Source organism: Chlorocebus sabaeus, chromosome 11 (genome assembly GCF_047675955.1).
Source record: "Chlorocebus sabaeus isolate Y175 chromosome 11, mChlSab1.0.hap1, whole genome shotgun sequence".
NCBI classification, from domain to species: Eukaryota; Metazoa; Chordata; class Mammalia; order Primates; family Cercopithecidae; genus Chlorocebus; species Chlorocebus sabaeus.
The window spans coordinates 109,630,599-109,657,487 of NC_132914.1; the positions used below are offsets into that span (position 1 = coordinate 109,630,599).

Sequence of the window (26,889 nt, forward strand, 5' to 3'; positions counted from 1 at the left end):
CCTACTTTTCTTGTTTGAACTCTTCCTTTTTTTTTTTTTTTTTTTGAGACAGAACCGCTCTCTGTCACCCAGGCCGAAGTGCAGTGGCATGATCTCAGCTCACTGCAACCTCCGCCTCCCAGGTTCAGATAATTCTCCTGCCTCAGCCTCCCAAGTAGCTGGGATTACAGGTGCCTCCTACCACGCCTGGCTAATTTTTGTATTTTTAGTAGAGATGGGGTTTCACCATGTTGGCCAGGCTGGTCTCGAACCCCTGGTCTTAAGTGATCTGCCCACCTCAGCCACCCAAAGTGGTAGGATTACAGGCATGAACCACTGCACCTGGCCTGATTCTTTTTTTTTTTTCAGACGGAGTCTCGCTCTGTAGCCCAGGCTGGAGTGCAGTGGCCGGATCTCAGCTCACTGCAAGCTCCGCCTCCCGGGTTCACGCCATTCTCCGGCCTCAGCCTCCCGGGTTCACGCCATTCTCCGGCCTCAGCCTCCCGAGTAGCTGGGACTACAGGCGCCCGGCACCTCGCCCGGCTAGTTTTTTGTATTTCTTAGTAGAGACGGGGTTTCACCGTGTTAGCCAGGATGGTCTCGATCTCCTGACCTCGTGATCCACCTGTCTCGGCCTCCCCCTGGCCTGATTCTTTACAGATAAACAAACATTGACTCTGCTTTGACATGTGCTTGCATCAGGTAACTGCACCAGCTGCCTTTCTCCTCCCACTTCTGCCTGGTCCTCTGAACGCCTGCTTTTCTTATTTGAACTCTTCTTTCCTTTTCCTTGAAAACCTGACAGATGCTAAACAGGCCATTTTCCATGTTGGTGGTTATTAAGCAAGACTTGAACATTTGTTTGTTGCTGGTTTAGGCTTTTATTTCAGAGTTCTCAGAATTAACTTTCCTTTTTTCTGATCCCTTCCAGAGTAAATGTGTCAAATACTGGCCTGATGAGTATGCTCTAAAAGAATATGGCGTCATGCGTGTTAGGAACGTCAAAGAAAGTGCCGCTCATGACTATACGCTAAGAGAACTTAAACTTTCAAAGGTTGGACAAGTAAGTATATTGTCGTATTCTAGAGACTTTGGGAATTATTGATGGTGCGTAGGAATTCAGGGTCTTGCCATTACTCATGTTTGCATACATGCATGCATTCGCTCACTCATTGATTCGCTCACTCATTGCGTAGCCATTTATTGGGTTCCTTCTATGTGCCAGGTACAGTTTAGGCAGTACTGGTACATTGTGAACAAGGCAGTTGGTGTTCCTGCAGTCATCAAGCCTAGGGAGATGGATGATTTAAAAACAAATAACTGGCCAGGCGCCGTGGCTCACGCCTGTAATCCCAGCACTTTGGGAGGCTGAGGCAGGTGGATCGCTTGAGCCCAAGAGTTCGAGACTAGCCCTGGGTGGGAGATTGGGATAGGGTGACCTGAGTGGCTGCAAGGCCTTTTAGGAGTCCTCTGCAGGGGCCTAGGTTGATGGCCTCCTCTCCAAGTATCCACAGACTTCCACAGTTGTTCTTTTTTGTTCCTTCCTTTGGAATGGAATATTATATAAAATGCCAGAATAAACTGGGAGAGAAGCAGTAGATGTGAGAGGTGCTGGGGGGTGAAGTCTGCAGGGCATGGGGATTGTTTGGCTTTTGGATGAGGAAGAGGGATTCAAGACGCATTGTAGAAGTCTGAGTCTGAGTGGACAGTGGTGCTGTGGCAGACACCACAAAAGCTGGAAGGAGGTCTGATGTGGGCAGTGATTTGTTTTCTTCTGGATATATTCAGCTGGGCATCTGAACAGTCATGTGGACATTCATCTATTCATTCAGAGATATTTGTTCAATGACCTCTTGGTTCCTGGCACCATGCTGCTTGCTGGAGATAGAGCTGGGAAACAAAACAGATGGAATCCCTGCACTCCCAAGTGTACGCTGTACTGGCCAGTAATCTACCAGCCCAGTAATCGCACATATAAATATATCATTATCAACCGTAATCAGGGCTACAAAGAAAAAATGCAGGAGTTTAGGGTTCATTTGGAGGGGGAAGAAGGGGAAGGGACTTTTGTTTGTTTTTTTTGAAACGGAATTTTGTTCTGTCACCCAGACTGGAGTGCACTGGTGCATTCACGGCTCACTGCAGCCTGAACCTCCTAAGCTCAGGCGATCCTCTCGCCTCAGCCTCCCATGTAGCTGGAGACCTCAGGCGTGTGCCACCATGCCCACCCAATTGTTAAATTTTTTATAGAGACAGGTGTCTCATTATGTTGCCCAGGGTGGTCTGGAACTCCTGGACTTAAGTGATCCTGCTGCCACATGCAGCCTCCCAAGGTGCTGGGATTACAGGCGTGCGCTAGCGCATCTGGCCAAGGGAAGGGAGGTTCTTAAGACATAGGGAACAATGTGTTTGAGTCAGCAAAGGAGGTTGTGGGGGTTTGTCCTAAGTGTAGTAAGCAGCCAGAGTTGGATTTAAGCTTTTAAGAGAGTCCCTTCCACCCTGTAGAGACTGGAGGGGGCAGGAGTTGTTCTAGGGTTTAGGACCAATTTGGAGGTACTGCAGTTGTCAGAGTAAAAAATAATAGGGCTTGAACTAGGCTAGTGGCCAGGGTGCCTGAAAGAAGAGGACCCAGTAGAGCTGACTGGAGGCAGACGTGCAGGGATTCAGTGGAGGAGTGTACCAAGGGCGAGGGTGCTGTGCAGGGTGACTGGCAGTTTTCTAGCTTGAGAAGGGTCGGCGGGGGGATGGCAGTGGACCTGAGGAAGCTGGGAGGATCAAGGACCTCTTTGTGGACACACAAAGTTTGAGATGCCTTGGACACATTGAAGTGGAGTGGTCAGGGAGGCAAGGGTGGAGGTGGGATGTGGAGGGGAGGTGGGATGCGGAGCATCGTGGATGGATCAGTTTTGCTCAATAGAGGGACATTTTTTTCTGTGGCAACAGGAGGGCAGAAGGAGAAGGTGGCCACAGATGCTGGTAGGTGAACTGAGAGTGATTACTTTCCCCATCCTCTTGGAAGCTTGAGGCAAGGCCATCAACAGACAGTCAGAGGGAATAAGAAGAGAGAGAATATTTGAAGAAAGGGAGAAAAGATGAAATCGTAATTGTGTAGCAGGGCAAGAAGTCTAGAAATGTCTGTGCTGTTCCAAGTGCCCATTTGAGGTGATGAACATGAAAATATACTGATACCCATCGCCTGGTTTTTCTCGAAGGACACTCGGCTCCTAGGGCACAAAACAGAAAGTACATGGTTCATCCAGGCCCGGGGCTTTGCATAGGTGCCGTGGATGGAGAGGAGGTCAAGGAGTGGAGGCACATGGTAGACAGAGACTGTCCCCAGAGCATGGGGACTCCTGGCTGGATGAGGGGGACAAGGGCAGGAGGATGCAATTGTCAAAGTGGAGGGAGGAGTCAGTGGTCTGGAGGCTACTTGAAGTGACGGGGGGACCAGAAGGATCTGGAAGCCAGTGTGGTTGTGGCCCAGGGTGGGATGTTTAGATTTCTCATGTCAGAGAGGGTCTAGTCATTCTGATGATGGGGAGGGATGGAGGTTGAATCTATGGTAGAGATAGTGAGAGGAACTGGAACAATGTAGCTGTCAAGTAGAAATGGGAGAGAGGGCTGGGCACGGTGGCTCACGCCTGTAATCCCAGTACTTTGGGAGGCTGAGGCAAGAGGATTGCATTAGCTCAGGAGTTCAGGGCTGCAGTGAGCTGTGATTATGCCACTACACTCCAGCCTTGGCAACAGAGCGAGACCCTGTCTCTTAAAAATAAATAAAAAAAAAGAAAAGAAGAAGAAGAAAAAAGAGAAAAGTATCTTTTTAAATCCCTTTTGAGGCCGGGCGCGGTGGCTCAAGCCTGTAATCCCAGCACTTTGGGAGGCCGAGACGGGCGGATCACGAGGTCAAGAGATCGAGGCCATCCTGGTTAACACGGTGAAACCCCGTCTCTACTAAAAAATACAAAAAACTAGCCGGGCGAGGTGGCGGGCACCTGTAGTCCCAGCTACTCGGGAGGCTGAGGCCGGAGAATGGCGTGAACCCAGGAGGCGGAGCTTGCAGTGAGCTGAGATCCGGCCACTGCACTCCAGCCTGGGCGACAGAGCTACACTCCGCCTCAAAAAAAAAAAAAAAAAAATAAAAAAAAATAAATAAATAAATAAATAAATCCCTTTTGAAAATGTCACTTAAGGCTGGGCAAAGTGGCTCACACCTATAATCCCTGCCATTTGGGAGGCCGAGGCCAGTGGATTACTTGAGGTCAGAAGTACAAGACCAACCGGGCCAACATGGCGAAACCCTGTCTCTACTAAAAATACTAAAAATTAGCTGGATATGGTGGCACACGCCTGTAGTGCCAGCTACTGAGGAGTCAAGTCTGAGGCACAAGAATTGCTTGAACCCAGGAGGTGGAGGTTCCTGTGAGCTGAGATCAAGCCACTGCACACCAGCCTGGATGACAGAGTGAGACTCTCTCAAAAAAAAAAAAAAGTCACTTAGCTTAGATTGTCTCCACTTATATAGGAAGAAGATGTAGCAAGAAACGTGATATTTTTTGGTCTTCTGTAGCCTTGGTGCCATTGTTGATCTTTATAAATTATCATTATCCTCAAAATAGCCGTAATGTGCTGAGTCTCTTCCTATTTGCTGGGCAGAGACTGAGTGTTTCAGCAAGCTTGTCGAGTCCTTACAATTGCATTATGAGAGAGAGAGATTATTATTCCCACTTTGCAAATGAAGAAATTGAGGTTTAGAGATATCCAAGGGCCACGTGAGTGTGAGTGCCTGGAATTGGAGCCTAAATCTAGTCATCTGATAGCAAAGCCTGTGTTCTTATCTGCTTTGCATTAAATACAAGTTTAAAATAGAAAAGTACTGACCAGGCTGGGTGGCTCACGCCTGTACCAGGCAGATCACCTGAGGTCAGGAGTTTGAAACCAGCCTGGCCAACATGGCGAAACCCTGTCTCTGCTAAAAATACAAAAATTAGCTGGGCATGGTGGTGCATGCCTGTAATCCCAGCTACTTGGGAGGCTGAGGCAGGAGAGTCGCTTGAACCCGGGAGGCAGAGGTTGCAGTGAGCCAAGATCACGCCTCTGCACTCCAGCCTGGGCAACAGAATAAGACTCTGTCTTGCGGGGGCGGGGAAAAAACAATACTATAATAGAAGTCTGTGTTTATATGGTGGGGAAGGTTGGGTATCAAAAAAACAAAGAGGAATGAATGTCATAAGTGAATGCCTGTTTCCTTATCTGCTTCCTCTTCTGCTGGGAGGAGAGACCTGGGTCCCTTGAGGTCTCAGTTGCCTCCAGAGCTGAGTGCCACAGGGATGCAGAGGAACGGGGATGTTACCTGTTGCCGGTAATTCAGAGAGATGATTCAGGGTGTAGTTACCTGAAAGAACAAATTGCCATACCAGACCTCTTGTTTCATATGGCAGAGGCAAAGAGTTGCCTGCAAGATTGCTGAAAAGGAGGCTAGTTCTGGGAACCTCATGAAGAGGACCTCTCAGTGGAACCTGGGGAGATTCTTTTCTTCTCCATTGGCTCACATTGGATTTAGGAAAGCTCGGAACTGGGTGATTCCTCAACCTCTTGATTTATTTAATTCTTTTCTGGTTTTTCTTGGCTCTACTCCAGGGGAATACGGAGAGAACGGTCTGGCAATACCACTTTCGGACCTGGCCGGACCATGGAGTGCCCAGCGACCCCGGGGGCGTGCTGGACTTCCTGGAGGAGGTGCACCATAAGCAGGAGAGCATCATGGATGCAGGGCCGGTCGTGGTGCACTGCAGGTGACAGCTCCTGCTGCCCTTCTAGGCCACAGCCTGTCCCTGTCTCTTAGTGCCCAAGGCTTGCTTTTACCTATCCACCCCTAGCTTTTTAACTGTAGAAAGAATTTAATATCTGTTTGAGGCATAGAGCAACTGCATTAGGGGACATTTTGATCCCAAGGCATATTTCTCCTAGACCCTACAGCACTGCCATTGGCCATGGCCATTGTAACATGCTCAGTTAAAACAGCAAAGACTAAGTCAGCATGCTCTCTGAGTCCACTAGAAGTTGTGCATTAAACAACTTCATCCTCGCTCTGCAGTTTCTCCTTATTCTTTGTGATGTTTGCTTTGTAGCTGTTGACTGCTTTGTAGGTATTGAGGTGATGGGGATGTAGTGGAAATAGACCTGATTCTTGAGGATCCCTTAAGTCATTTTTGCTTGGTTCCCTTTTTTTCTTCTTTTCTTCTATGATTCACCTCCTTGTGGTTCTGTCCTCTCTCTCTCTTTTTTTTTTTTCGTTTTTGAGATAGAGTCTTGCTCTATTGCCCAGGCTGGAGTGCAGTGGCACCATCTTCGCTCACTGCAACTTCCGCCTCCTGGGTTCAGGCCATTCTTCTGCCTCAGTCTCCCAAGTAGCTGAGATTACAGGTGTCTGACACCATGCCTGGCTAATTTTTGTATTTTGATAGAGACAAGGTTTTGTCATGTTGGCCAGACTGGTCTCGAATGCTTGACCTCAAGTGACCCACCTGCCTTGTCCTCCCAAAGTGCTGGGATTGTAAGTGTGAGCCACCACACCTGGCCCATTCTGTTCTCTTCTACCATAAATATATTTCTTCCCCAACACTATATTTGTTTGCCTCACAAGATTCCAGCTGCTTTCTACCAAGGCCTTTGAAGGAAGCTGTGCTGTGACCTTTGTAATGAGTCTGTGGGCTGCTGATTCTCCAGTTTGGGCTTCATGATTATACTGGGGAACATTGGGTCTCCTAAATCTCATTCATTTCTTGGGCAGGTAGATATATGTGAAACTTTTTTATTTGTCCAGTTGTTAAATAAGCTACCATTTATTGAGCCAGCCTCTGAGCACAATGTTTTTTGTTTTTAATTTTTTAAATTATTTATTTCTTCTATTTCAGTAACTTTATTATTATTTTTTTTGAGACAGAGTCTCACTCTGTCACCCAGGCTGGAGTGCAGTGGTGCGATCTCAGCTCACTGCAACCTCTGCTTTCTAGGTTCAAGCAATTCTCATGTCTCAGCCTCCTGAGTAGCTGGGATTACAGGTGCATGACAACACGCCTGGCTAATTTTTGTGTTTTTAGTAGAGACGAGGTATTGCTATGTTGGCCAGGCTGGTCTGGAACTCCTGGTCTTAAGTGGTCCTCTTGCTTTGGCCTCCCAAAGTGCTGGGATTATAGGCGAGAACCACTGTGCCTGGCCCTCTTTCAGTAATTTTGATGTATTTTTTTGTATACAATTCCTGTTTCATTCTGTCCAACCAGCACTCTGTATGGTATGTGCTGTTGTCCCCATTTCACAGATGCGGAAACTGAGGGTCAGAGCGGTTAAGGGACTTACCTCAGGCACGTTGTACTGGAGAAGCTGAACTCCAAGAGCAGGTTTGGGCTGACTCTAAAGCCCTATGCTTTTTGCCAACATATTTTCAAACATAAAGAGACAATTTTATAAATAGCTCCCAAGAGTAGACATTGTTTCTGTTAATACTAATGGCTTGGTTTTGAGTCTGAAACCCCCATGAATGATTCTGTTGTACCTGCTTTTTGTCCTTCTGCCCGCAGTGCTGGAATTGGCCGGACAGGGACATTCATTGTGATTGATATTCTTATTGACATCATCAGAGAGAAAGGTGGGTCATCTGGCGGGCAAGAAGCGACAGTTTCTGTTTTTAGTTTATGGAAGGAAAGTGCTCGTGAAAACAGCCTAGGGAAGAGAGGTTGAATGGGAAAAATTTTTCACAAAAATCTGGGCTGAAGACTTCAGTGTGTCTGCTTGAGAACAGAAGTGACACTATTTGAGCTTTTGGCATAAAATGAAGTCTAGGAGCTGCTGAACCCACTGCCATGGCCTTTTGTTGCATACACAGTGGTGGTCTCTATCCAGCCACCTGAACCTTGTTTACAGTATGGAGTGATTTGTTGGAAAGTGAGGGAATCCTGACCTCTGCCACTTTATTATTTATGTAGTCTTCTGGGATCTTTGGTATTGGTCAGAAGTTCAACACTGTAGCCATTGCAACATGCTCAATTAAAACAACAAAGACTAAATCAGCATTGTCTGTGAGTCCACTAAAAGTTGTGTGTTAAACAACTTCATCCTGGTTCTGCAGTTTCTCTTTATTCTTCTTGATGTTTCCTTCATAGGTGTTGACTGCGACATTGACGTTCCCAAAACCATCCAGATGGTGCGGTCTCAGAGGTCAGGGATGGTCCAGACAGAAGCACAGTACCGATTTATCTATATGGCGGTCCAGCATTATATTGAAACACTACAGCGCAGGATTGAAGAAGAGCAGGTACCAGCCTGAGGGCTGGCATGCAGATTCGCATTCTCTTTCTAGGCCTCTTGCATACGTTCTCCTTTTGAGCAGGAGGAGAGGCTCTGCTAGACAACTGTTTGATTTGGGAATGGGAAACAAACTCCCAACTAAAAGGGCCTCTGGAAACTGTTAATTATTCTCTACTTCTCAGCTCTGATTTTTCACTGCAGAGGAGCTTAGGGAAGGGCACCATCCTATCAGCCTGGCCTGCCAGATTGAAGAACTGCCATGCAGAAAGGTTCTGATGTTCCCAGGCTCACGTGGCAAGCGTAAAACTCAAAGCCTTGAAGTTTCTAGCCTGTTCCAGCCTTGATCCAGGCCATGTTTATCCTGATTCCATCCTTTAAAACGAATGCCTCACTCTTAATAGCGCACGGCAGTTTGAACCACTAATTTGGTCGAGTTGGAAACAGTGAAATTTCAATTTTAATAAGCTGTGCATAATGAAGAGGAATGTGGAATTGGAGCCTTTCCATCTGAAGCTATTCATAACAGGCACAAAGCTGAGTTAATTAGGAATATGCTGAGATGAAGGAAATGAGGAGAACTGCTCTTTTGGGGGCTGTGCTTCTCTCCCCCACCCCTCAACCCCATTGCCATGCTGCAGATGGGGTAGTGTCTAAACATCAGTGACGATTGCCTGCATTACTCTGCTCATTGCCTTCCAGAGAACTCAGCTTCTCCAAATGCTGAGCTCTTTTCAGAATGGGACCTGCCACCAATATTTGAAAGATTTCTAGACTAGCAGAATAGCAGCCACGTTATCAAAGTTTGGTGGGCCAAAGTAAGGTAACTGCTAATTAGTTTAGTAGGTTTTCAGTCCACACAGACATACGGAATTGTTTTATTATACATAGACATCTTCAGAAACTGTATGTATAGAAATGTAAGGTCAAAATTTGAACTTCAGTGCTTTATTTTTAAAAATTTTTTATTTATTATTGTTATTATTTTTTGAGACAGTCTTGCTCTGTTGCCCAGGCTAGAGTGCAGTGGCACGATCTCGGCTCACTGCAAACTCCGCCTCCCAGGTTCACACCATTCTCCTGCCTCAGCCTCCCGAGTAGCTGGGACTACAGGCGCCCACCACCGCACCCGGCTAATTTTTTGTATTTATAGTAGAGATGGGGTTTTACCATATTAGCCAGGATGGTCTTGATCTCCTGACCTCATGATCCACCCGCCTCGGCCTCCCAAAGTGCTGGGATTACAGGCGTGAGCTACTGCACCTGGCCAACTTCAGTGCTTTAAATCTGAATTTGTATTAAGTGATATGAAATATTTAGATGGTTACTATAAGTTATTTTATATATGTCTTCCATTATACTTAATTTGGCCCAAGAATATTTAGGCAAAAAGTTGCCCAAAGAGAAGGATTTCCTAGTAAATACAAAGAGAATGTAGCATAGTTACTACAATTTGGAGCATGTTCAGGAATGTCTTTTTTTTTTTTTTTTTTTTTTTTTTAATGAGAGAGGTCTCTCTCTGTTGACCAGGCTGGAGTGCAGTGGTGTGATCATGGCTCACTGCAGCCTCAGTCTCCCAGGGTTAAGCGATCCTCCCACCTCAGCCTCCCAAGTAGCTGGTACTACAGGCATGTGCCACCACACCCAGCTAATTTTTGCATTTTTTGTAGTGTCATGGTTTCGCCATGTTGCCCAGGCTGGTCTTGAACTTCTAGGCTCAACCAGTGCTCCTGCCTCAGCCTCTCTGAGTAGTTAGAACTACAAGTTTGTGGCACCATGCCCGGCTAATTTTTTTATCTTTATTTTGTAGAGACAAGGTCTCACTGCGTTGCCCAGGCTAGTCTTGAATTCCTGGGCTCAAACAATCCTCCCACTTTGGGTTTCCAAAGTGTTGGGATTACAAGTGTGAGCCACTGAGCTAGTGACCTCTGGGTTTTAAAAATGTGTAGGCTTTGATTATTTATTTTTAAAAATGAAATCCTGCAATGTATAGTTTTCTGCATTGTGTGGTTTGAATTTATTTGGGAACTGGCTGCCTGGCTGATTGTGGTAAAGTAAGAAGTACTTAATTTAGTAGAAAGTTTAAATGACAGACACAACATTAAACCCAACTGATTTATAAATGAAGCAAAAGAACAAAAACTCATTCAGGATAATTGGTTATTCTAAAATACAGTCATTTCTAAAATTATGAAGTGTTCATGACCTTTGGGAGTGAAAGAATTTGCTAAAAAAGGATCAGTGAAAAAAAGGAATGATGGGTAAAGAACTGTGGGGAAGGAAGAGAAGAAACAGCACAAGGAAGGAAGAATATAAAATCAGATGTGGGAATCCAGGGGAAAGTGCAAACGAAGCAAGATTGAGAAAATTCTCAAGTTTTTATAAACAGTTCTCACGCTCTGCCAGTTCCGTGGACGTAGACTTTTTTGTTAACTTCCAGTTACAGTAGTGGAAAAAAAAATCCTCAAATTTGCAAAACTAGTCTGTGGAATTTTCTTTACCTAGCTTTCCTGACTTAACTTTTTAGCATACTTAACTTTATCATTCATTTATTCTCTCTGTTTAAAATTAAAAGTGTGAATTGTGAAAGGTAAAATGTTTGTTGCTTACAAACGTTTATACCGCTTTGTCTCTAAATATCATTTCATTTTAAAAAATAAATAATCTAAGCCTACACATTCTAAAATGTGTATATTTTCTAAAAATAAGGCCTTTCTTTTACATAACCAATGTCACAATTATTTGATACAGTGATCAAAATCAGAAAACAAACACTGATATAATACTATCATCTAACCTACAGACCATCCTCAAATTTTCCCAGTTTGTCCTGAGTTTATGAGTTCAGGGTCACACAGTGCATTTGGTTATAATGTATCTTTTTTCTCTTTTTTGAGACAGGGTCTCACTTTGTTGCCCAGGTTGGAGTGCAGTGTTGAGACTATGGCTCACGGCAGACTTGACCTCCTTGGGCTCAGGGGATCCTCCCACCTCAGCCTCTCGAGTAGCTGGGACCACAGGCATGCACCACTATGCCTGGCTAAGTTTTGTATTTTTTGTAGAGATGGAGCTTCACCGTGTTGCCCCGGTTGACCTTGAACTCCTGGGCTCAAGTGACCCTCCCGCCTTGGCCTCCCAAAGGGAGATTACAGGTGTGAGCTACCACACCTGGACAGTTTAGTCTCTTTAATCTGGAACAGTTTCTCAGTCATTCGTTATTTTTCATGACCTGGATGTTTTTGAAGAGTTTAGGCCAGCTATTCAGTAGAATGCCTCTCGATTTGGTTTTGTCCAGTGTTTTCTCTTGACTATATTCTAGTCATGCATTTTTGGCAGGACTGTCACAGAAATGTTATTGTAGTCTTCTTGGTACATCACATCAGGTACACACTGTTGATCTGATTCATTACTAGTGGTGTTAACTTTGATCACTTCAATAAGGTGGTGTCTGTCAAATTTGTCCACCATAAAGTTACTTGAGCAAAATGTAGCTGGGACTACAGGCATAGCAAAAAATGTAGCAAAAAGTAGTATTTTTGCTACATTTTTTAAGCAAAAAAAGTATTTTTCCCTTTTAAGTTAATCTCTTGACCATAAAGTTATTATTTTTCCCTTTTAAGTTAATATCTTGTTGGTAGATACTGGAGACTGTGTAAATTACCTATTTCTCATAATACTTTTTGCCTACTAATTTTATATTCATTGATTAAACTCTTGCCTAAAAAATTATTACCGTGGTATTTGCCAAGTAGCAATTTTCTGTTTCCACCATTGCCTTTCCCCCAGCTTTTAAAAGTATAAGTGGCAAAGAAAAATTGTATATAAAGTATACACCATGATATTTTGATATATGTATACTTTGTGATTTTCAAAATTGAGTTAAATAATGCAGCCAACATCTCAGTGACTTTTTTTTTTTTTTTTTTGAGATGGAGTCTTGCTCTGTCACCCAGTCTGGAGTGCAGTGCCACAATCTTGGCTCATTACAACCTCCACCTCCCAGGTTCAAGCGATTCTCCTGCATCAGCCTCCCCAATAGCTGGGATTACAGGCGCCCGCCATCACACCTGGCTAATTTTTGTATTTTTAGTAGAGATGGAGTTTCACCTTGTTGGCCAGGCTGGTCTCGAACTCCTGACCTCAAATGATCTGCCTGCCTTGGCTTTCCAAAGTGCTGGGATTACAGGTGTGAGCCACTGCGCCCAGCCACTCTTAGTAAATTTTAAATATACAGTTTTTTTTTTTTTTTTTGAGATGGAGTCTCCCTTTGTCACCCTGGCTGGAGTGCAGTGGCATGATCTTGGCACACTAGAACCTTTGCCTCCTGGGTTCAGGTGCTTCTCCCACCTAAGCCTCCCAAGTAGCTGGGACTGCAGGCACGTGCCACCATGCCTGGCTGATTATTGTATTTTTAGTAGAGACGGGGTTTCACCATGCTAGCCAGGCTGGTCTCGAACTGCTGATCTCAGGTGATCCACCGACCTTGGCTTCCCAAAGTGCTGAGATTACAGGCATGAGCCGCCATGCCCAGCGACATTACATTATTATTAACTATAATCACCATGCTGTACATTAGATCTCCAAAATGTATTCATCTTATGTAACTTCAAGTTTGTACCCTTTGACCAAAGTCTCCTTGTTTTCCCCACCCCCAACCCCTAGTAATCACTGCTTTAATCTCAGTTTTTATGAGTTTGACTGGTTTAGATTCCACATACAAATGAGATCAGGAAGTGATGGTTTATTTCACTTAGCATAATGTCATCCATGTTCTTGCAAATGACAGGATTTTCTTCTTTTTTAAAAATAATATTCCTGCTGGACGTGGTGGCTTGCGCCCATAATCCCAGCACTTTGGGAGGCGGAGGAGGGCGAATCACTTGAGGTCAGGAGTTCGAGACCAGCCTGGCCAACATGGTGAAACCCCATCTCTACCAAAAGCCTAAAAAATTAGCTGGGTGTGGTGGCACACACCTGTGATCCCAGCTACTTGGGAGGCTGAGGCAGGAGGATCTCTTGAACCCGGGAGGTGGAGGTTGCAGTGAGCGAAGATGGTGCCACTGCACTTTAACTTGGATGTTGATGTTGTTCCACTTGTTTATTTTTACTTTTGTTCCCTGTGCTTTTGGTATCAAATCCTAAAAACCATTTCCATGACCACTGTCATGGTGCCTTCCCAATATGCTTTCTTCTAGAACTTTTTAGGTTCATCATTCCCTTTTCTGTTTTTAGTTGCAAGCTTACCATAAGGAAGGGCTTTTCTTTCTCCCTTATTTATTTATTCATGACTATCAGAATGGGCACCTTACTACTATTTTTGTTATTATTGCTTGAATTGACTTGAATTTGGCTAGTGGGAACCTTTTCAGATTGGGTACTCTGTCCTTTTGATCCGTTTCCATTTTCAAGCACTTCTTTAGACTTTAGAAGATGGTCTAGGCTCATCTTCTCCTTTCCCAGCCGTTTTTCAAAGGAACCTGATTCCTTTCAGTGAAGAGTAGTAGTTTGAAACCAAGATCTGGGCACTGGGTCTACTTGTTTGTACTGCTGCAATGTTCTTTGAATTGCTAATTAGCTGATCAATTACTGCTCTGTTTGAGTTCCCTCTCTGTAAAACCTCACACATGTGTACAGACAGTCCCTGACTTAAGATGGTTCGACTTATGATTTTTGATTTTATGATGGTTTGAGAGCAATACAACCATTCTGTTTTTCACTTTTCATTCAACACTTTATTTTAAAATAGGTATTGTGAGATGATATTGCCAACCTATGGGCTAATGTAAGTGTTCTGAGCACGTTTAAAGTAGGCTAGGCTAAGCTGTGGTGTTTGGTAGGTTAGATACCTTAAATGCATTTTTGACTAGTGATATTTTCAACTTACGATGAGTTTATTGGGATGTATCCCCATAAAGTTGAGGAGCGTTATACATATCTCTGTATAGCAGAGTGAGTTCCTTATACATTGCATCCAGTTTCCCCTGAAGTTAACATTTTACCTAACCATGATACATTTATCAAAACTAAAGCATTAACATCAATACATTGCTATTAACTAAATCTAGAGTTTAATTGGATTTTGCCAGTTTTCCAGTGAATATCCTTTTTCCATTCCAGGATCCAATTCACGATCACACATGAGTTTGATCACACTTGTCTCTGTAGTCTTCTCCAATCTGTGACAGCTTCTTAGGCTTTCCTTGTTTTTCATGACCTTGATGATTTCTTTTTTTTTTTTTTTGAGATGGAGTCTCATTCTGTTGCCCAGGCTGGAGTGCAGTGACATGATCTCAGCTCACTACAAGCCCTGCCTCCTGGGTTCACACCGTTCTCCTGCCTCAGCCTCCAGAGTAGCTGGGACTACAGGCGCCCGCCACCACGTCTGGCTAATTTTTTGTATTTTTAGTAGAGGCGGGGTTTCACCATGTTAGTCAGGATGGTCTCGATCTCCTAACCTTGTGATCTGCCCGCCTTGGCTTCCCAAAGTGCTGGGATTACAGGCCTGAGCCACCATGCCCAGCGACCTTGATGATTTTTAAGAGTACTGGTCACATATCTTGTAGGATATCCCTCAACTTGTGTTAATCTTATGTTTTCTCATGATTAGACTTGAGTAGTGGAGTTTTGGGAAGAATACCACAGAGGTATATTGTTAAGTGTTCTCATCACTTGGAGGTAAATGTTATCAACATGGCCTGGTGATGTTGAACTTGTCTGTTGGTTTAGTTAGTATCTGCCAGATTTTTCTCACTGTATAATTACAAATCCTCCTTAACTTATGATGGGATTACAGCCTGATAAGCGCATCATAAATTGAAAATATCATAAGTCAAAAATACATTTAGTGCATCTAACCTACTAAACATCACAGCTTAGCCTAGCCTGCCTTAAATGTACTCAGGACACATTAGCCTACAGTTGGGCAAAATCATCTCATGGAAAGCCTATTTTATAATAAAGTGTTGTGTATCTCATGTAATATGTTGAGTACTGTACTCAGAATGAAAAACAGAAGGGTTGTATTGCTTTTGCACCATCATAAAGTAAAAAAAAAACCGTAAGGCAAACCATCATGAGGTTGGGAACTGCCTGTACTCTTTTCCCCTTTCCCTGTTCAATTCTTTGGAAGAAAGTTGTTTACTTCAGACCATACTCAAGAGAAAGGAAATAAAGCTCCATCTCTTGGAGCTTAATTGAAACTGGAATGACTGGTTTCTACATAACTTATTTAGAGTCCCTTTGTAAGAAAGATTTGTTCCTTCTCTCCATTTGTTTATTCCATTATTTATATTGATAGAGACGCATGTATATTTATTTTATACCTTGGGTTATAGTCTATTTTTCTTGCTCAAATTGTTACAGCTTTGGTCACTGGGAGGTTCTTCAGATTGGCTCCTGTGTCTTTTGACATGTCCCCACTCTCTTGTTTCTGAGTACTTCTCTACTTTGGCATTACAAAAGATGTTCCAGGCTCCTCTTCTTTTGTTCCCTGCCACAGCCCTAGAATCATCCATTTCTATGGAGCCCTGGTTCCTTTTACTTTAGACTCTGGGGTTTAGAAACTAGTCTGGGTGTTGGGTATGCTCATTGCTGCTTCTAGGCCCTCTCAGCAGATAGAGCTAGAAAACATATGGCTGTATATTAATCCATGGATTCACATCTATCTGTCATTGTTTTCTGTATCTGGCCATCTGTATATATATTAAGCTAAACATGAGTTCATACTGATGTTTCAGACTCTAATCCATTGCTGCAGGGCTCATTCTTGCCTTCCTCTTGCTTATTTGTGACTTCTTTCTCTAACAGGGAAAAACCCCAGTCTCATTATCACCAACCTATCTACTCATTTGTTCAACCCTGGTATAGGTGTAAAGTAGTTTCAGAATTACTAACCTATACCCCTGTGAGAATTGTATTTGCCAACTAGGCACTTCTTCTTTGAATGAAATACACACCACACAGGGAGCATCTCTACACTTCAGCATGCAGAGATCTGAACAGTGTTCTCTCTGAGTGAATCATACTGCAGGACACAAATTACTTTTAAAAATTCCGTAATGGGTCAGGCCTATAATCCTGGCATTTTGGGAGGCTGAGGCGGGCAGATCACCTGAGGTCAGGAGTTTGAGACCAGCCTGGCCAACATGGTAAAAACCCCTCTCTACAAAATTACAAAAATTCGCCAGGCGTGGTGGCATATGCCTGTAATCCCAGATACTGTGGAGGCTGAGGCATGAGAATCACTTGAACCTGGGAGGCAGAGGTTGTAGTGAGCTGAGATTGTGCCACTGCACTCCAGCCTGGGCGACAGAGCGAGACTCTCTCTCAAAAAAAAAAAAAAAAAAAAAAAAAAAAAAAAAATCCATGATAGCAGAGCTGGAATAGAAATGGGGTTGCACAGGCTGAATTTCAGTTGTTGCAACATTAAACGAGCAAGATTTAAACTGGCCTTGTGTGGCACTTGGTATTCAGCTGCTCGTATTTTATTAAACACTTTCTTTTTGTTTGGTGTCTGTCATTCCTTTGAGAAATATTTGAGTGCCTTTTCTGTTGCAGACATTGATTAGATGCTGAGGTTGTAACAGTGAAGAAGATAGCCATGGTTGTTGCCTCATGGAACTGAAGTTTTACCAGATGTAAAATTTGAATTAACATGAGACTGTGCCCCCATGTGCCCTATTGTTTCTTCACACAGCTCCCTTCATTTCCTTGTTTTTTTCATACTTGTTCATTCATTCCTGCATTAATTAAAGTAGGTTGTACTGTGCCAGGCACTGGCAATATTTAAGTAGTCGTGTTCCTGAATTGAAATAAATCCAGCATGGTTGGAGTAGAAGGAGTTGGGGTACAATGTGGAGTGTGATGGGGGGATTAGAAAAGTAAGCTGAGACCAGATTTTTTGTTTGGAGGGAGAGGTGGGGCTTATAGGCATATTATAGATTTTAGACTTTATTTGGAGGGAAATGGAAGTCATTGAGGAGTCTGAAGCAAGAGAATGGCATAAAAAGATCCTTATTTTAGGCCAGGTGTGGTGACTCACACCTGTAATCCCAGCACTTTGTGAGGCTGAAGTGGGTGGATCGCTTGAGACCAAGAGTTTGAGACTAGCCTGGGCAACATGGTGAAACCCTGTCTCTACCAAAATTACAAAAATTAGCTGGGCATGGTGGCTCATGCCTGTGGTCCCAGCTACTTGGGAGGCTGAGGCATGAGAATCACTTGAACCCAGGAGGCAGAGACTGCGGTGAGCTGAGATTGTGCCAAGGCATTCCAGCCTGGGTGACAGAGTGAGACTTCGTCTCAAAAAAAAAAAAAAAAAAAAAAAAAAGAGACCCTCATTTTGAAAGAGGACTCTGGCTTGAGGGTGAAGAATGGGTGGGCTCCAGGCTTGAGCAGCTGCAGGGGCCAGGGAGGAGCTGCTGCAGTGCTGCACGTGAGAATCCGTCTTGGTTTGGTCAGAGTGGGTGGGACTGACAGTGAGCACAGAGCGAAGTAAAACCAGCAAGATTTCATGATTGGATAGTGGAAGGAATCGTGGTGTTTGTAGTCTTCAAATGTGAACCCAGAGTGCACTGGATAAGTAGTCTAGGCTGCTCTGTAACCAAGGCAAGTGTTTTCATTTTACCCTCTCTTCCTGCTCTTGGCCTTTGATTTTTTGTAATTTAAGGTTTATGAGTATAATCAGTTACTTCACATGGAAAGATACTTAATACCAGATGATTTTGGAGTCTTGTGATCGATCCCTTCTCTCAATCTTGGTTGTGTGTCAGTTGGCAAGGTCATAGGATTTATTATGAACATTGCAGAAGGCTTGGTTACTGTGCTGTGACATTGAATTTGGGTGGAGATAGATCAATTTCAGATGATTTTCTAGGCCTCAGAAACACATTACCCTCTACTCCACAAACACAAATCAAAACAAAACAATCCCTATTCCCTGAGAATTTCTCTTGATCTATCACACAGCCTGTACTGTCACAGTACTGAGACGAGCCCATCTGATTTGTGAGTCAGTTTTATTTCTTGGTCTTCTATAGAAGCTAAAAAGTTCCAACATTTTTTTTTTTTCTTGTTTTTTTTTGAGACAGAGTCTTGCTCTGTTGCACAGGCTGGAGTACAGTGGCGTAATCTCAGCTCACTGCAAGCTCTGTCTTCCAGGTTCAAGGGATTCTTCTGCCTCAGCCTCCGAGTAGCTGGGACTACAGGCGCGTGCCACCATGCGCCCGGCTAATTTTGTGTATTTTCAGTACAGATGGGGTTTCACCGTATTAGCCCAGATGGTCTCTATCTCCTGACCTCATGATCCGCCCACTTTGGCTTCCCAAAGTGCTGGGATTACAGGCATGAGCCACCATGCCTGGCCCAAGTTCCAACATTTTAATGCTTTTCCTTGGATTCCTTTGAGTCATTGAAGTAATTCCTGTTTCATTTATACGAATTATTCCACACTAGAAAATTCTGTTGTAATCACTTTATGTATTAATGGAAATACTGATTTTTATTTTCAAGGAAGTATTGAGTAGGGAGGGGGAAATAGGGATTAACTGTTAAATGGGTATAGAGTTTCAGTAATATAAAACAAAAAACTTCAGAGATCTTCTATACAGCAGTGGGTATATAGTTAACAATACTGCACATCTAACAGTTTGTTAAGAGGGTAGATCTCATGTCGTGTGTTTTTAAAAGTTACTTTTTAAAAAAATTGAGTAAAAAAGCAGTTTTACTCTTCAGTTCCTATTTATTATAGATTTAAAATTTTTATTTTAAAAAGTGAGTTGAGATTTTTAAACCTCAGGATAAGTTTTATTTATTTTTTAAAAAATATTTTATTATTATTTTTTGAGAGGGAGTCTCACTCTGTCACCCAGGCTGGAGTGCAGTGTTATCTTGGCTCACTGCAATCTCCATCTCCCAGGTTCAAGTGATTCCGGTGCTTCAGCCCCTACGGGTGTGCGCCACCACACCCGGCTAAGTTTTGTATTTTTAGTAGAGATGGAGTGTCACCATGTTGGCCAGGCTTGTCTTGAACTCCTGACCTCAAGTGATCACCTGCCTTGGCCTCTCAAAGTGCTGAGATTACACGTATGAGTCACAGTGCCTGGCAGGTAAGTTTTAAAATAATGATCTCTGCTGGCAGGGCATGATGGCTCATGCCTGTAAACCCAGCACTTTGGGAGGCTGAGGCAGAAATATCACTTGAGGCCAAGAGTTCGAGACCAGTCTGGGCAACATAATGAGACCCCCTCTCCACAAAAAGTAAAAAAAAGATTTGGCTGGATGTGGCATGTTCCTGTAGTACCAGCTATTGGGAGGCTGAGGTGGGAGGATTGCTTGAGCCCAGGAGTTTGAGGCTGCAGTGAGCTATGATTAGACCACTGTGCTCTAGCCTGGGTGACAGAGTGAGACCCTGTCTCTTAAAAAAAAAAAAAAAAAATGGGCCATGTGTGGTGGCTCACGCCTGTAACCCCAGCACTTTGGGAGGCCGAGGCGGGCAGATCACTTGAGGCCAGGAATTTGAGACCAGCCTGGCCAACATGATGAAACCCTATCTCTACTAAAAATACAAAAATAAGCCAGGTGTTGTGGTGCACACCTGTAATCCCAGGTACTTGGGAGGCTGAGGCAAAGAATTGCTTGAACCTGAGAGGCAGAGGCTACAGTGAGCCCAGATCACACCACTGCACTCCAGCCTGGGTGACAGAGCGAGACCATCTCAAAAACAACAACAACAAAAAAACCAAACAAAAGTTCTTGCCAATTCTTCCATTTAATATTTAATTTTGAATTATATTTCATCTTTCTAAGGATTGTTTCTTATATAAGCAAATATTTTTCAGTGCTAAACGTTTACGACTGCTATTCAGAAATGGTTATTTGCAAGTCTTTGTTTTAAGAAAATGGCTGTTCAAAAAATCAAAATAGTATATAAACCAAACAAAACATTTTTGCTTTGGATGTCTGTTTTGCAACTTCTTCCCTGCACTATAAGTTCTTACTGACTGCTTTATCAGTTAATAAATTGGTTTGGCTACTTTAACAGAGGCAAATAGTATTAGGCAAAAAATTATTTTTTATTTTTATTTTTTGAGACAGTCTCACTCCGTCACCCAGGCTGCAGTGCAGTGGCCTGATCTTGGCTCACTGCAACCTCCGCCTCCCAGGTTCAAGTGATTCTCATGCCTCAGCCTCCTGAGTAGCTGGAATTATAGGTGTGCGCCACCACACCCAGCTAATTTTTGTATTTTTAGTAGAGACAGGGTTTTGCCATGTTGACCAGGCTGGTCTCGAACTCTTGACCTCAAGTGATCCTTCTACTTTGGCCTCCCAAAGTGCTGGGATTACAGGCATAAGCCACTGTGCCCAGCCCTATTTTTTATTTTTTAGACATGGGTCTCGCTCTGTTGCCCAGGTGCGATCATAGCTTACTGCAGCCTTCAATTCCTAGGCTCAAGCAATGCTCCTGCCTCAGCCTTCTGAGTAGCTGGGACTACAGGCTTGTGCCACCAGGCCTGGCTTGTACGCTTGTACATTAGTATTTGATACGGCTACCCTAAGGGCAATCCTATAGTGAAGTCAACATTAGATAATGATGCTCATCTGATGGATTAGATTTCCAGAGTTGACTGTTTCCAGGTGCCTATAGCAGTAGAAAAGGGTGATAAACCATCTAACTAGATGTCCTACCAAATATAGTTCACTCCACATCTGAGATGAGACTGCATGACTGCTGGTTTTCTTTGCCTTTTTCCCCCCAGGGTATCATCAGAACCAAAAATGAAGTTTTAAAGGTGGGTCGGGTGTGGTGGTTCATGCCTGTAATCCTAGCACTTTGGGAGGCTGAGGCAGGTGGATCATCTGAGCTCAGGAGTTCAAGACCAGCCTGTCTAACATGGTAAAGCCCTATCTCTACTAAAATACAAAAAGTTAGCCGGGCATGGTGGTGGGCATCTGTAATCCCAGCTACTCAGGAAGCTGAGGCATGAAAATCGCTTGAACCCCAGAGGCAGAGGTTGTGGTGAGCCGAGATCATGCCACTGCACTCTAGCCTGAACAACAGAGCAAGACTCTGCCTCTAAACAAACAAAAAAGGTGCCAGAGTCTTTTCCAGGGGCGAGGGGAGATACAATGAAGTGTGTTACTGTTTCTGATAAGAGTGCTACCATCTTTCATTCTTGTGTGCCATTTCTAGTTGGGGTGATTTTATTTTCGGAGTTCCTTTCCCAGCTGTTTACCTGAAAAACCATGAAATGTGTTTCACATGAACTATGAAATGATTAGACGCTAATGTGGCAAAGAAAGTGTGAATTCTCTCTTAGAAACAGGGACATTTGGTTCGATACAGTAAATTGTTAATGAGTGACTCTGTGCTTTCAAAGTCTGTGGTTCAAAAGTACTTTTCACTCCTACTGTATATTTACCTTGAGAAGGTGAATCCCCTAACAGTTTAGTCAATGTATCAGTATTCTCAACCTGTCTATCAACTTTTTTTTCTTTCTCTCTCTTTTTTCTTTTTTTGGGAAAAATACCTTTTTTGCTTTTTTATCCCCTTAAAACATCCATTGTCCCTCACATGTGCACTCTTCTAAATTTCAGAAAAGCAAGAGGAAAGGGCATGAATATACAAATATTAAGTATTCTCTAGCGGACCAGACGAGTGGAGATCAGAGCCCCCTCCCGCCTTGTACTCCAACGCCACCCTGTGCAGAGTAAGTAGTGCTGAAGGAAATTCTTTTTACCTGGTCATGGCGGTTTAAAAAGGTTTAAAATACAAAAACAACAAGAAAACATAAGTTTGTAGCACATGCCTTTCACTGGTGCACGTTCCTGTTGCCCCACTGTTAGTGTGTCTCTGACTGGTGATATCTATGGATTGTGTTAATGCTATCTCAACCATGTTTTAATTTTCCTAAGCTGGCCAGGTACGGTGGCTTACGCCTGTAATCCCAGCGCTTTGGGAGGCCGAGGTGGGTGGATCACTTTGAAGCCAGGAGTTTGAGACCAGCCTGGCCAACATGGTGAAAGCCTGTCTCTACTAAAAATACAAAAATTAGCTGGGCGTGGTGGCACATGTCTGTAATCCCAGCTACTCGGGAGACCGACGCAGGAGAATCGCTTGAACCCAGGAAACGGATGTTGCAGTGAGCCGAGATCATGCCACTGCACTCCAGCCTGGGCTATAGAGTGAACCTCTGTCTAAAAAAAAAAAAAATTCCTAAACTGAAGGCTGATTGCTATGCTAGCTAGGATTCTATGGGATTTTAAGTATATCAAGTGGTGGTTCTCCAAGAAGAATCTACTTTTTCTTTGGATGGGCTGGGGATTGTTACAAAGGAAAGTCATATGTCTTAACGATGTGTTAAGGCTCTTTGCAAAATAAAAGTAAATAAATTGACCACTAATGTGTCAGCCCAGCCATGATCCACTCATTTGCCACTAGTCAACAGAAATCTACTTTGGATGTTTAAACCAGGAGTCAGCAAACTATAGCTCGCAAGCCCAGATCTGGGCCATGGCCTGTTACAGTATAGTCTGTGAATGGTTTTAAAGGGTTGTAAAATGAAACAACACAAAACAAAGACCCAATAACAAAACAAAGCCCGAAGAATAATATGTGACAGAGACGACTTATGGCACATAGAGCCTAAAATACTGACTCTCAGGTCCTTCACAGAAAAACCTTCCTGACTCCTTACTTAAAACACAGTAGGAAAGCATTTGTTAAATTGATTATATGAATAGCAATTATAAGTTATTATTTTTCTATATATTCAAAAGTCACTTGTTAGTATAACATATACCTTTTATTTTTCCCTAAGAATCTTCTCTCTGTTAGCTTCTGATGTGGATTTTTAAGCCCCTGCAGATTTTAATATTCTATATAAATGTTTTAGGTGGCATAGATGAGGTTTGTGTTAACATTTGCTTTCTATTTAACATTGAAATGGGCCGGGCGCGGTGGCTCAAGCCTATAATCCCAGCACTTTGGGAGGCCGAGGCGGGCGGATCACAAGGTCAGGAGATCGAGACCATCCTGGCTAACACCGTGAAACCCCGTCTCTACTAAAAAATACGAAAAACCAGCCGGGCGAGGTGGCGGCGCCTGTAGTCCCGGCTTCTCGGGAGGCTGAGGCAGGAGAATAGCCTGAACCCGGGGGGCGGAGCTTGCAGTGAGCCGAGATAGCGCCACTGCACTCCAGCCTGGGGCACAGAGCAAGACTCCGTCTCAAAAAAAAAAAAAAAAAAAAAAAACATTGAAATGAAATTATACAGCAGAGGTATTTTCTCCTTCAAGTTGCCAGTTCTTTCTGCCTTTTTTCTTTTCTTCCCCAGTGGACTGCCTGGGAAAATTGATATTTTAAATTGCTCTCTGCAATAATTTTCAATGGAACTGGAATGCCAGGGTTCTGAGTCCTTGCCGGAAAGCTTTTCCCTCCTGTTGGCATGACTGAATCAGCTGTCATGATTCCCTCAGTACCAGTGGCATGCCTGTGACAGACAGCCTGTCTGCCTTTTGTTCCTGTCATCCCCCTTGTAGGGTTCAGATCTAGGATACACTGGCCCCTCTCAGCCTGGCACGCACAGCTGCTGGGTTCCTCACTCTCCTGGACTGCTCTGATGTCACCTCCCTGCTCAGCAGAAAGGAGTCTAGGATCTTGATGCTTTGGTCCTCCGTCCTAGGCCCTAAACCACCCATTGCCCTTCACATAACCTGAGCTGAGGCTAAATAGATCTGTCATCACTGTCTGCCTGCTCCTGTATTTTCCCTTCTTGGATCTTTTGCCTGTTCAGATCCCTCTACTGGAAATTAATAGGATTTGTTCTATGTGTGTGTTTCCAACCATTCTTTACAGTGTGATTCAAATGCCTCATCCTACAGCCCTCCTTAAAACAACCTGCTTTCTGCCAGACACCAGGGAACATCAGGACTCGAGGCTTTTATTATACTTCTGTTGTTTTTTTGAGGTGGAGTCTCACTCTGTCGCCCAGGCTGGAGTGCAGTGGCACGATCTTGGCTCACTGCAACCTCCACCTCCCAAGTTCAAGAGATTCTTCTGCCTCAGCCTCCCAAGCAGCTGGGAGTACAGGTGTGCACCATGACACCCGGATAATTTTTGTATTTTTAGTAGAGACGGGGTTTCACCATATTGGCCAGGCTGGTTTCGAACTCCTGACCTCTTGATCCACCCGCCTTGGCCTCCCAAAGTTCTGGGATTATAGGCGTGAGCCACCGCACCCCACCTTATTTCACTTCTGCTTCTGTAATTATATTGCTGTATGGCTATGTCTTCTCTCCCTGGGAATATCAGGTCCTAGGCACAGGAACTGTGTCTGTACCATATCTGGTGCCCAAAGCATGTAGTATGTGTTTTATAAATATCATGTGAGCTTAAACAGCATGGTCTACATTTTTGTAAATGTCTTTCTTTTTCTTTTCTCTCCAGAATGAGAGAAGACAGTGCTAGAGTCTATGAAAACGTGGGCCTGATGCAACAGCAGAAAAGTTTCAGATGAGAAAACCTGCCAAAACTTCAGCACAGAAATAGGTATTTAAATGCAAGCGCTCTATTGGTTAATTGTTTATATAATTGGCAGTATTTTTAAGCAGGCAAGCAATTTGGGAATGTTTTAGCAAAGTGTACCATAATTGAGTTTTACAAACCAGGCTCCTTTTCCCTCTCCCTGTACTTCTTTTTCCAAGATGGTTTTAGTTTAGAGTTCATTAAACATTAAAATCAAATACAGAATTAATTCTGCATGAGGCAAGGCTAGCACTTATTCCAGAGAAATGGCTGATACTGGTGGTAGAGTGCAGGTATCACTGTTCCTGCAATTTTTATTAGAGTTGGTTAACCCAGGCCGTGCTGGGGGATGATCTGTAGGGATCTGGGAATCACTGGGACTCAGCACTGGGTGGTTGGAAATCAGGAAGCCTGAGTTCTCATTTCAGTCAGCTTCTGACCAGCTGTGTGGCATAGGCTGCTAGACCACCTGGCCTCCGACTGGGTCACCTACATCCCTTCCAGCTCTGCTGCTGGAAATTCATCTCTGCCATACGTCGCCTCCCTATCAATTACCTTTTTTAAGTGTGAGCCAAGTATGTGATGCATGTTTTAATGATACATTAGAAACTTATCTGGGCATGGTGGCTAACGCCTGTAATCCCAGCACTTTGGGAAGCTGAGGTGGGTGGATCACCTGAGGTCAGGAGTTCGAGACCAGCCTGACCAACTAAAATAGTAGAGACAAGCCCGTCTCTACTAAAAATAGAAAATTAGCTGGGCATGGTGGCGCATGCCTGTAATCCCAGCTACTCGGGAGGCTGAAGCAGGAGAGGCGGAGGTTATAGTGAGCCAAGATCGCGCCATTGCACTCCAACCTGGGCCACAAGAGTGAAACTCCATCTCAAAAAAAAAAAAAAAAAAAGTAGAAACTCAGTGTCAGTATTTCATGTTGAAATTCCACTTCAATGGGTAGTGTAGTTAAAAGCTTTAAGTCTACCTTAAAATCACCTAATGCTTTGTTAAGCTTTTAGATATATGTTCCTTAAAAACTAAACTTATTTCTTCCCCAGATGTGGACTTTCACCCTCTCCCTAAAAATATCAAGAACAGATGCAAGAAAGTTTATGTGAAGACAGAATTTGGATTTGGAAGGCTTGCATTGTGGTTGACTACCTTTTGATAAGCAAAATTTGAAACCATTTGAAGACCACTGTATTTTAACTCCACAATACCTGCTTCCCAATTACTCATTTCCTCAGATAAGAAGAAATCATCTCTACAGTGTAGACAACATTATATTTTATAGAATTTGTTTTAAATTGAGGAAGCAGTTAAATTGTATGCTGTATTTTGCAGATTATGGGATTCAAATTCTAGTAATAGGCTTTTTTTTTCCTTTTTATAACCTTAACCAGTTTAATTTTTATTTTTCCTCATTGCGGGGGATGATAAGAAGAAATGATTTGGGAAAATTAAGTAACAACATCCTAGAAAAGGAGAACAATTGCATTTACCATCATGTATCCAGTCGTGGATAATTCATTTTGATGGCTTCTGTTTTTAGCTAAATGAGAATTAAGCCAGTGCCTGAGACTGTCAGAAGCTGACTGGTCTACCTTTGTATTGGCATTAAAGAGTCACAGAAAAAGAATCATGGATATTTATGAATTAAGATAAGAGGTGTGGCTTTCGTTTTTTTTTTTTTTTCAGCCGTTGACCAATTACAGTTCGGCTGTTGACTGAGAAGATTGTGGTGGGAAAACGTTTGCCATATTTTCTTTGCATTTGAGTAATTGTCTTGTACTTAGAAAAAAGGCATCTATGAATGACCAGTGTTTTTGGTTGTCAAATGTTGCTGACAAAGTTACCCAAAACTTTAGTGGCTTAAAAAGCCCCACCCCCAACTGTTGTTCAATCTGAGCTGGGCTCAGCTGGGCTGTTCTTCTGCCAGCCTGCAGGTGGCCACTCATGTGGTCAGCAGGTCAGCAGAGAGACTGGGATGGCTGGGCTTCTCTCTTTGCCTGCAGTCCTGAGTCTCTCCTTCGTGTAGTCTCTTTCGGTGGCCTGGCTGGCAGCGTAGCTCGACCTCTCACATGCAGCTCAG

General features: G+C 43.6%; 1 protein-coding gene across 2 annotated transcripts in view; it reads left to right on the plus strand.

Moving 5' to 3' along the window:
* Window positions 1-26,456, plus strand: part of PTPN11 (protein tyrosine phosphatase non-receptor type 11) — a 96,344-nt gene extending 69,888 nt beyond the window's left edge. The window contains exons 10-16 of one of the 2 annotated variants that reach the window (XM_008004784.3): window positions 911-1,042; window positions 5,620-5,774; window positions 7,560-7,627; window positions 8,142-8,293; window positions 21,877-21,989; window positions 24,726-24,827; window positions 25,856-26,456. In XM_008004784.3, coding sequence (XP_008002975.1) covers window positions 911-1,042; window positions 5,620-5,774; window positions 7,560-7,627; window positions 8,142-8,293; window positions 21,877-21,989; window positions 24,726-24,795 — 690 coding nt within the window. In that variant the 3' untranslated portion in view covers window positions 24,796-24,827; window positions 25,856-26,456. Of the gene's footprint in view, window positions 1-910; window positions 1,043-5,607; window positions 5,775-7,559; window positions 7,628-8,141; window positions 8,294-21,876; window positions 21,990-24,725; window positions 24,828-25,855 lie in introns of both variants that reach the window. The other variant, XM_008004783.3, reaches the window with a different exon arrangement.
* The last annotated feature ends 433 nt before the right edge of the window (window positions 26,457-26,889 follow it).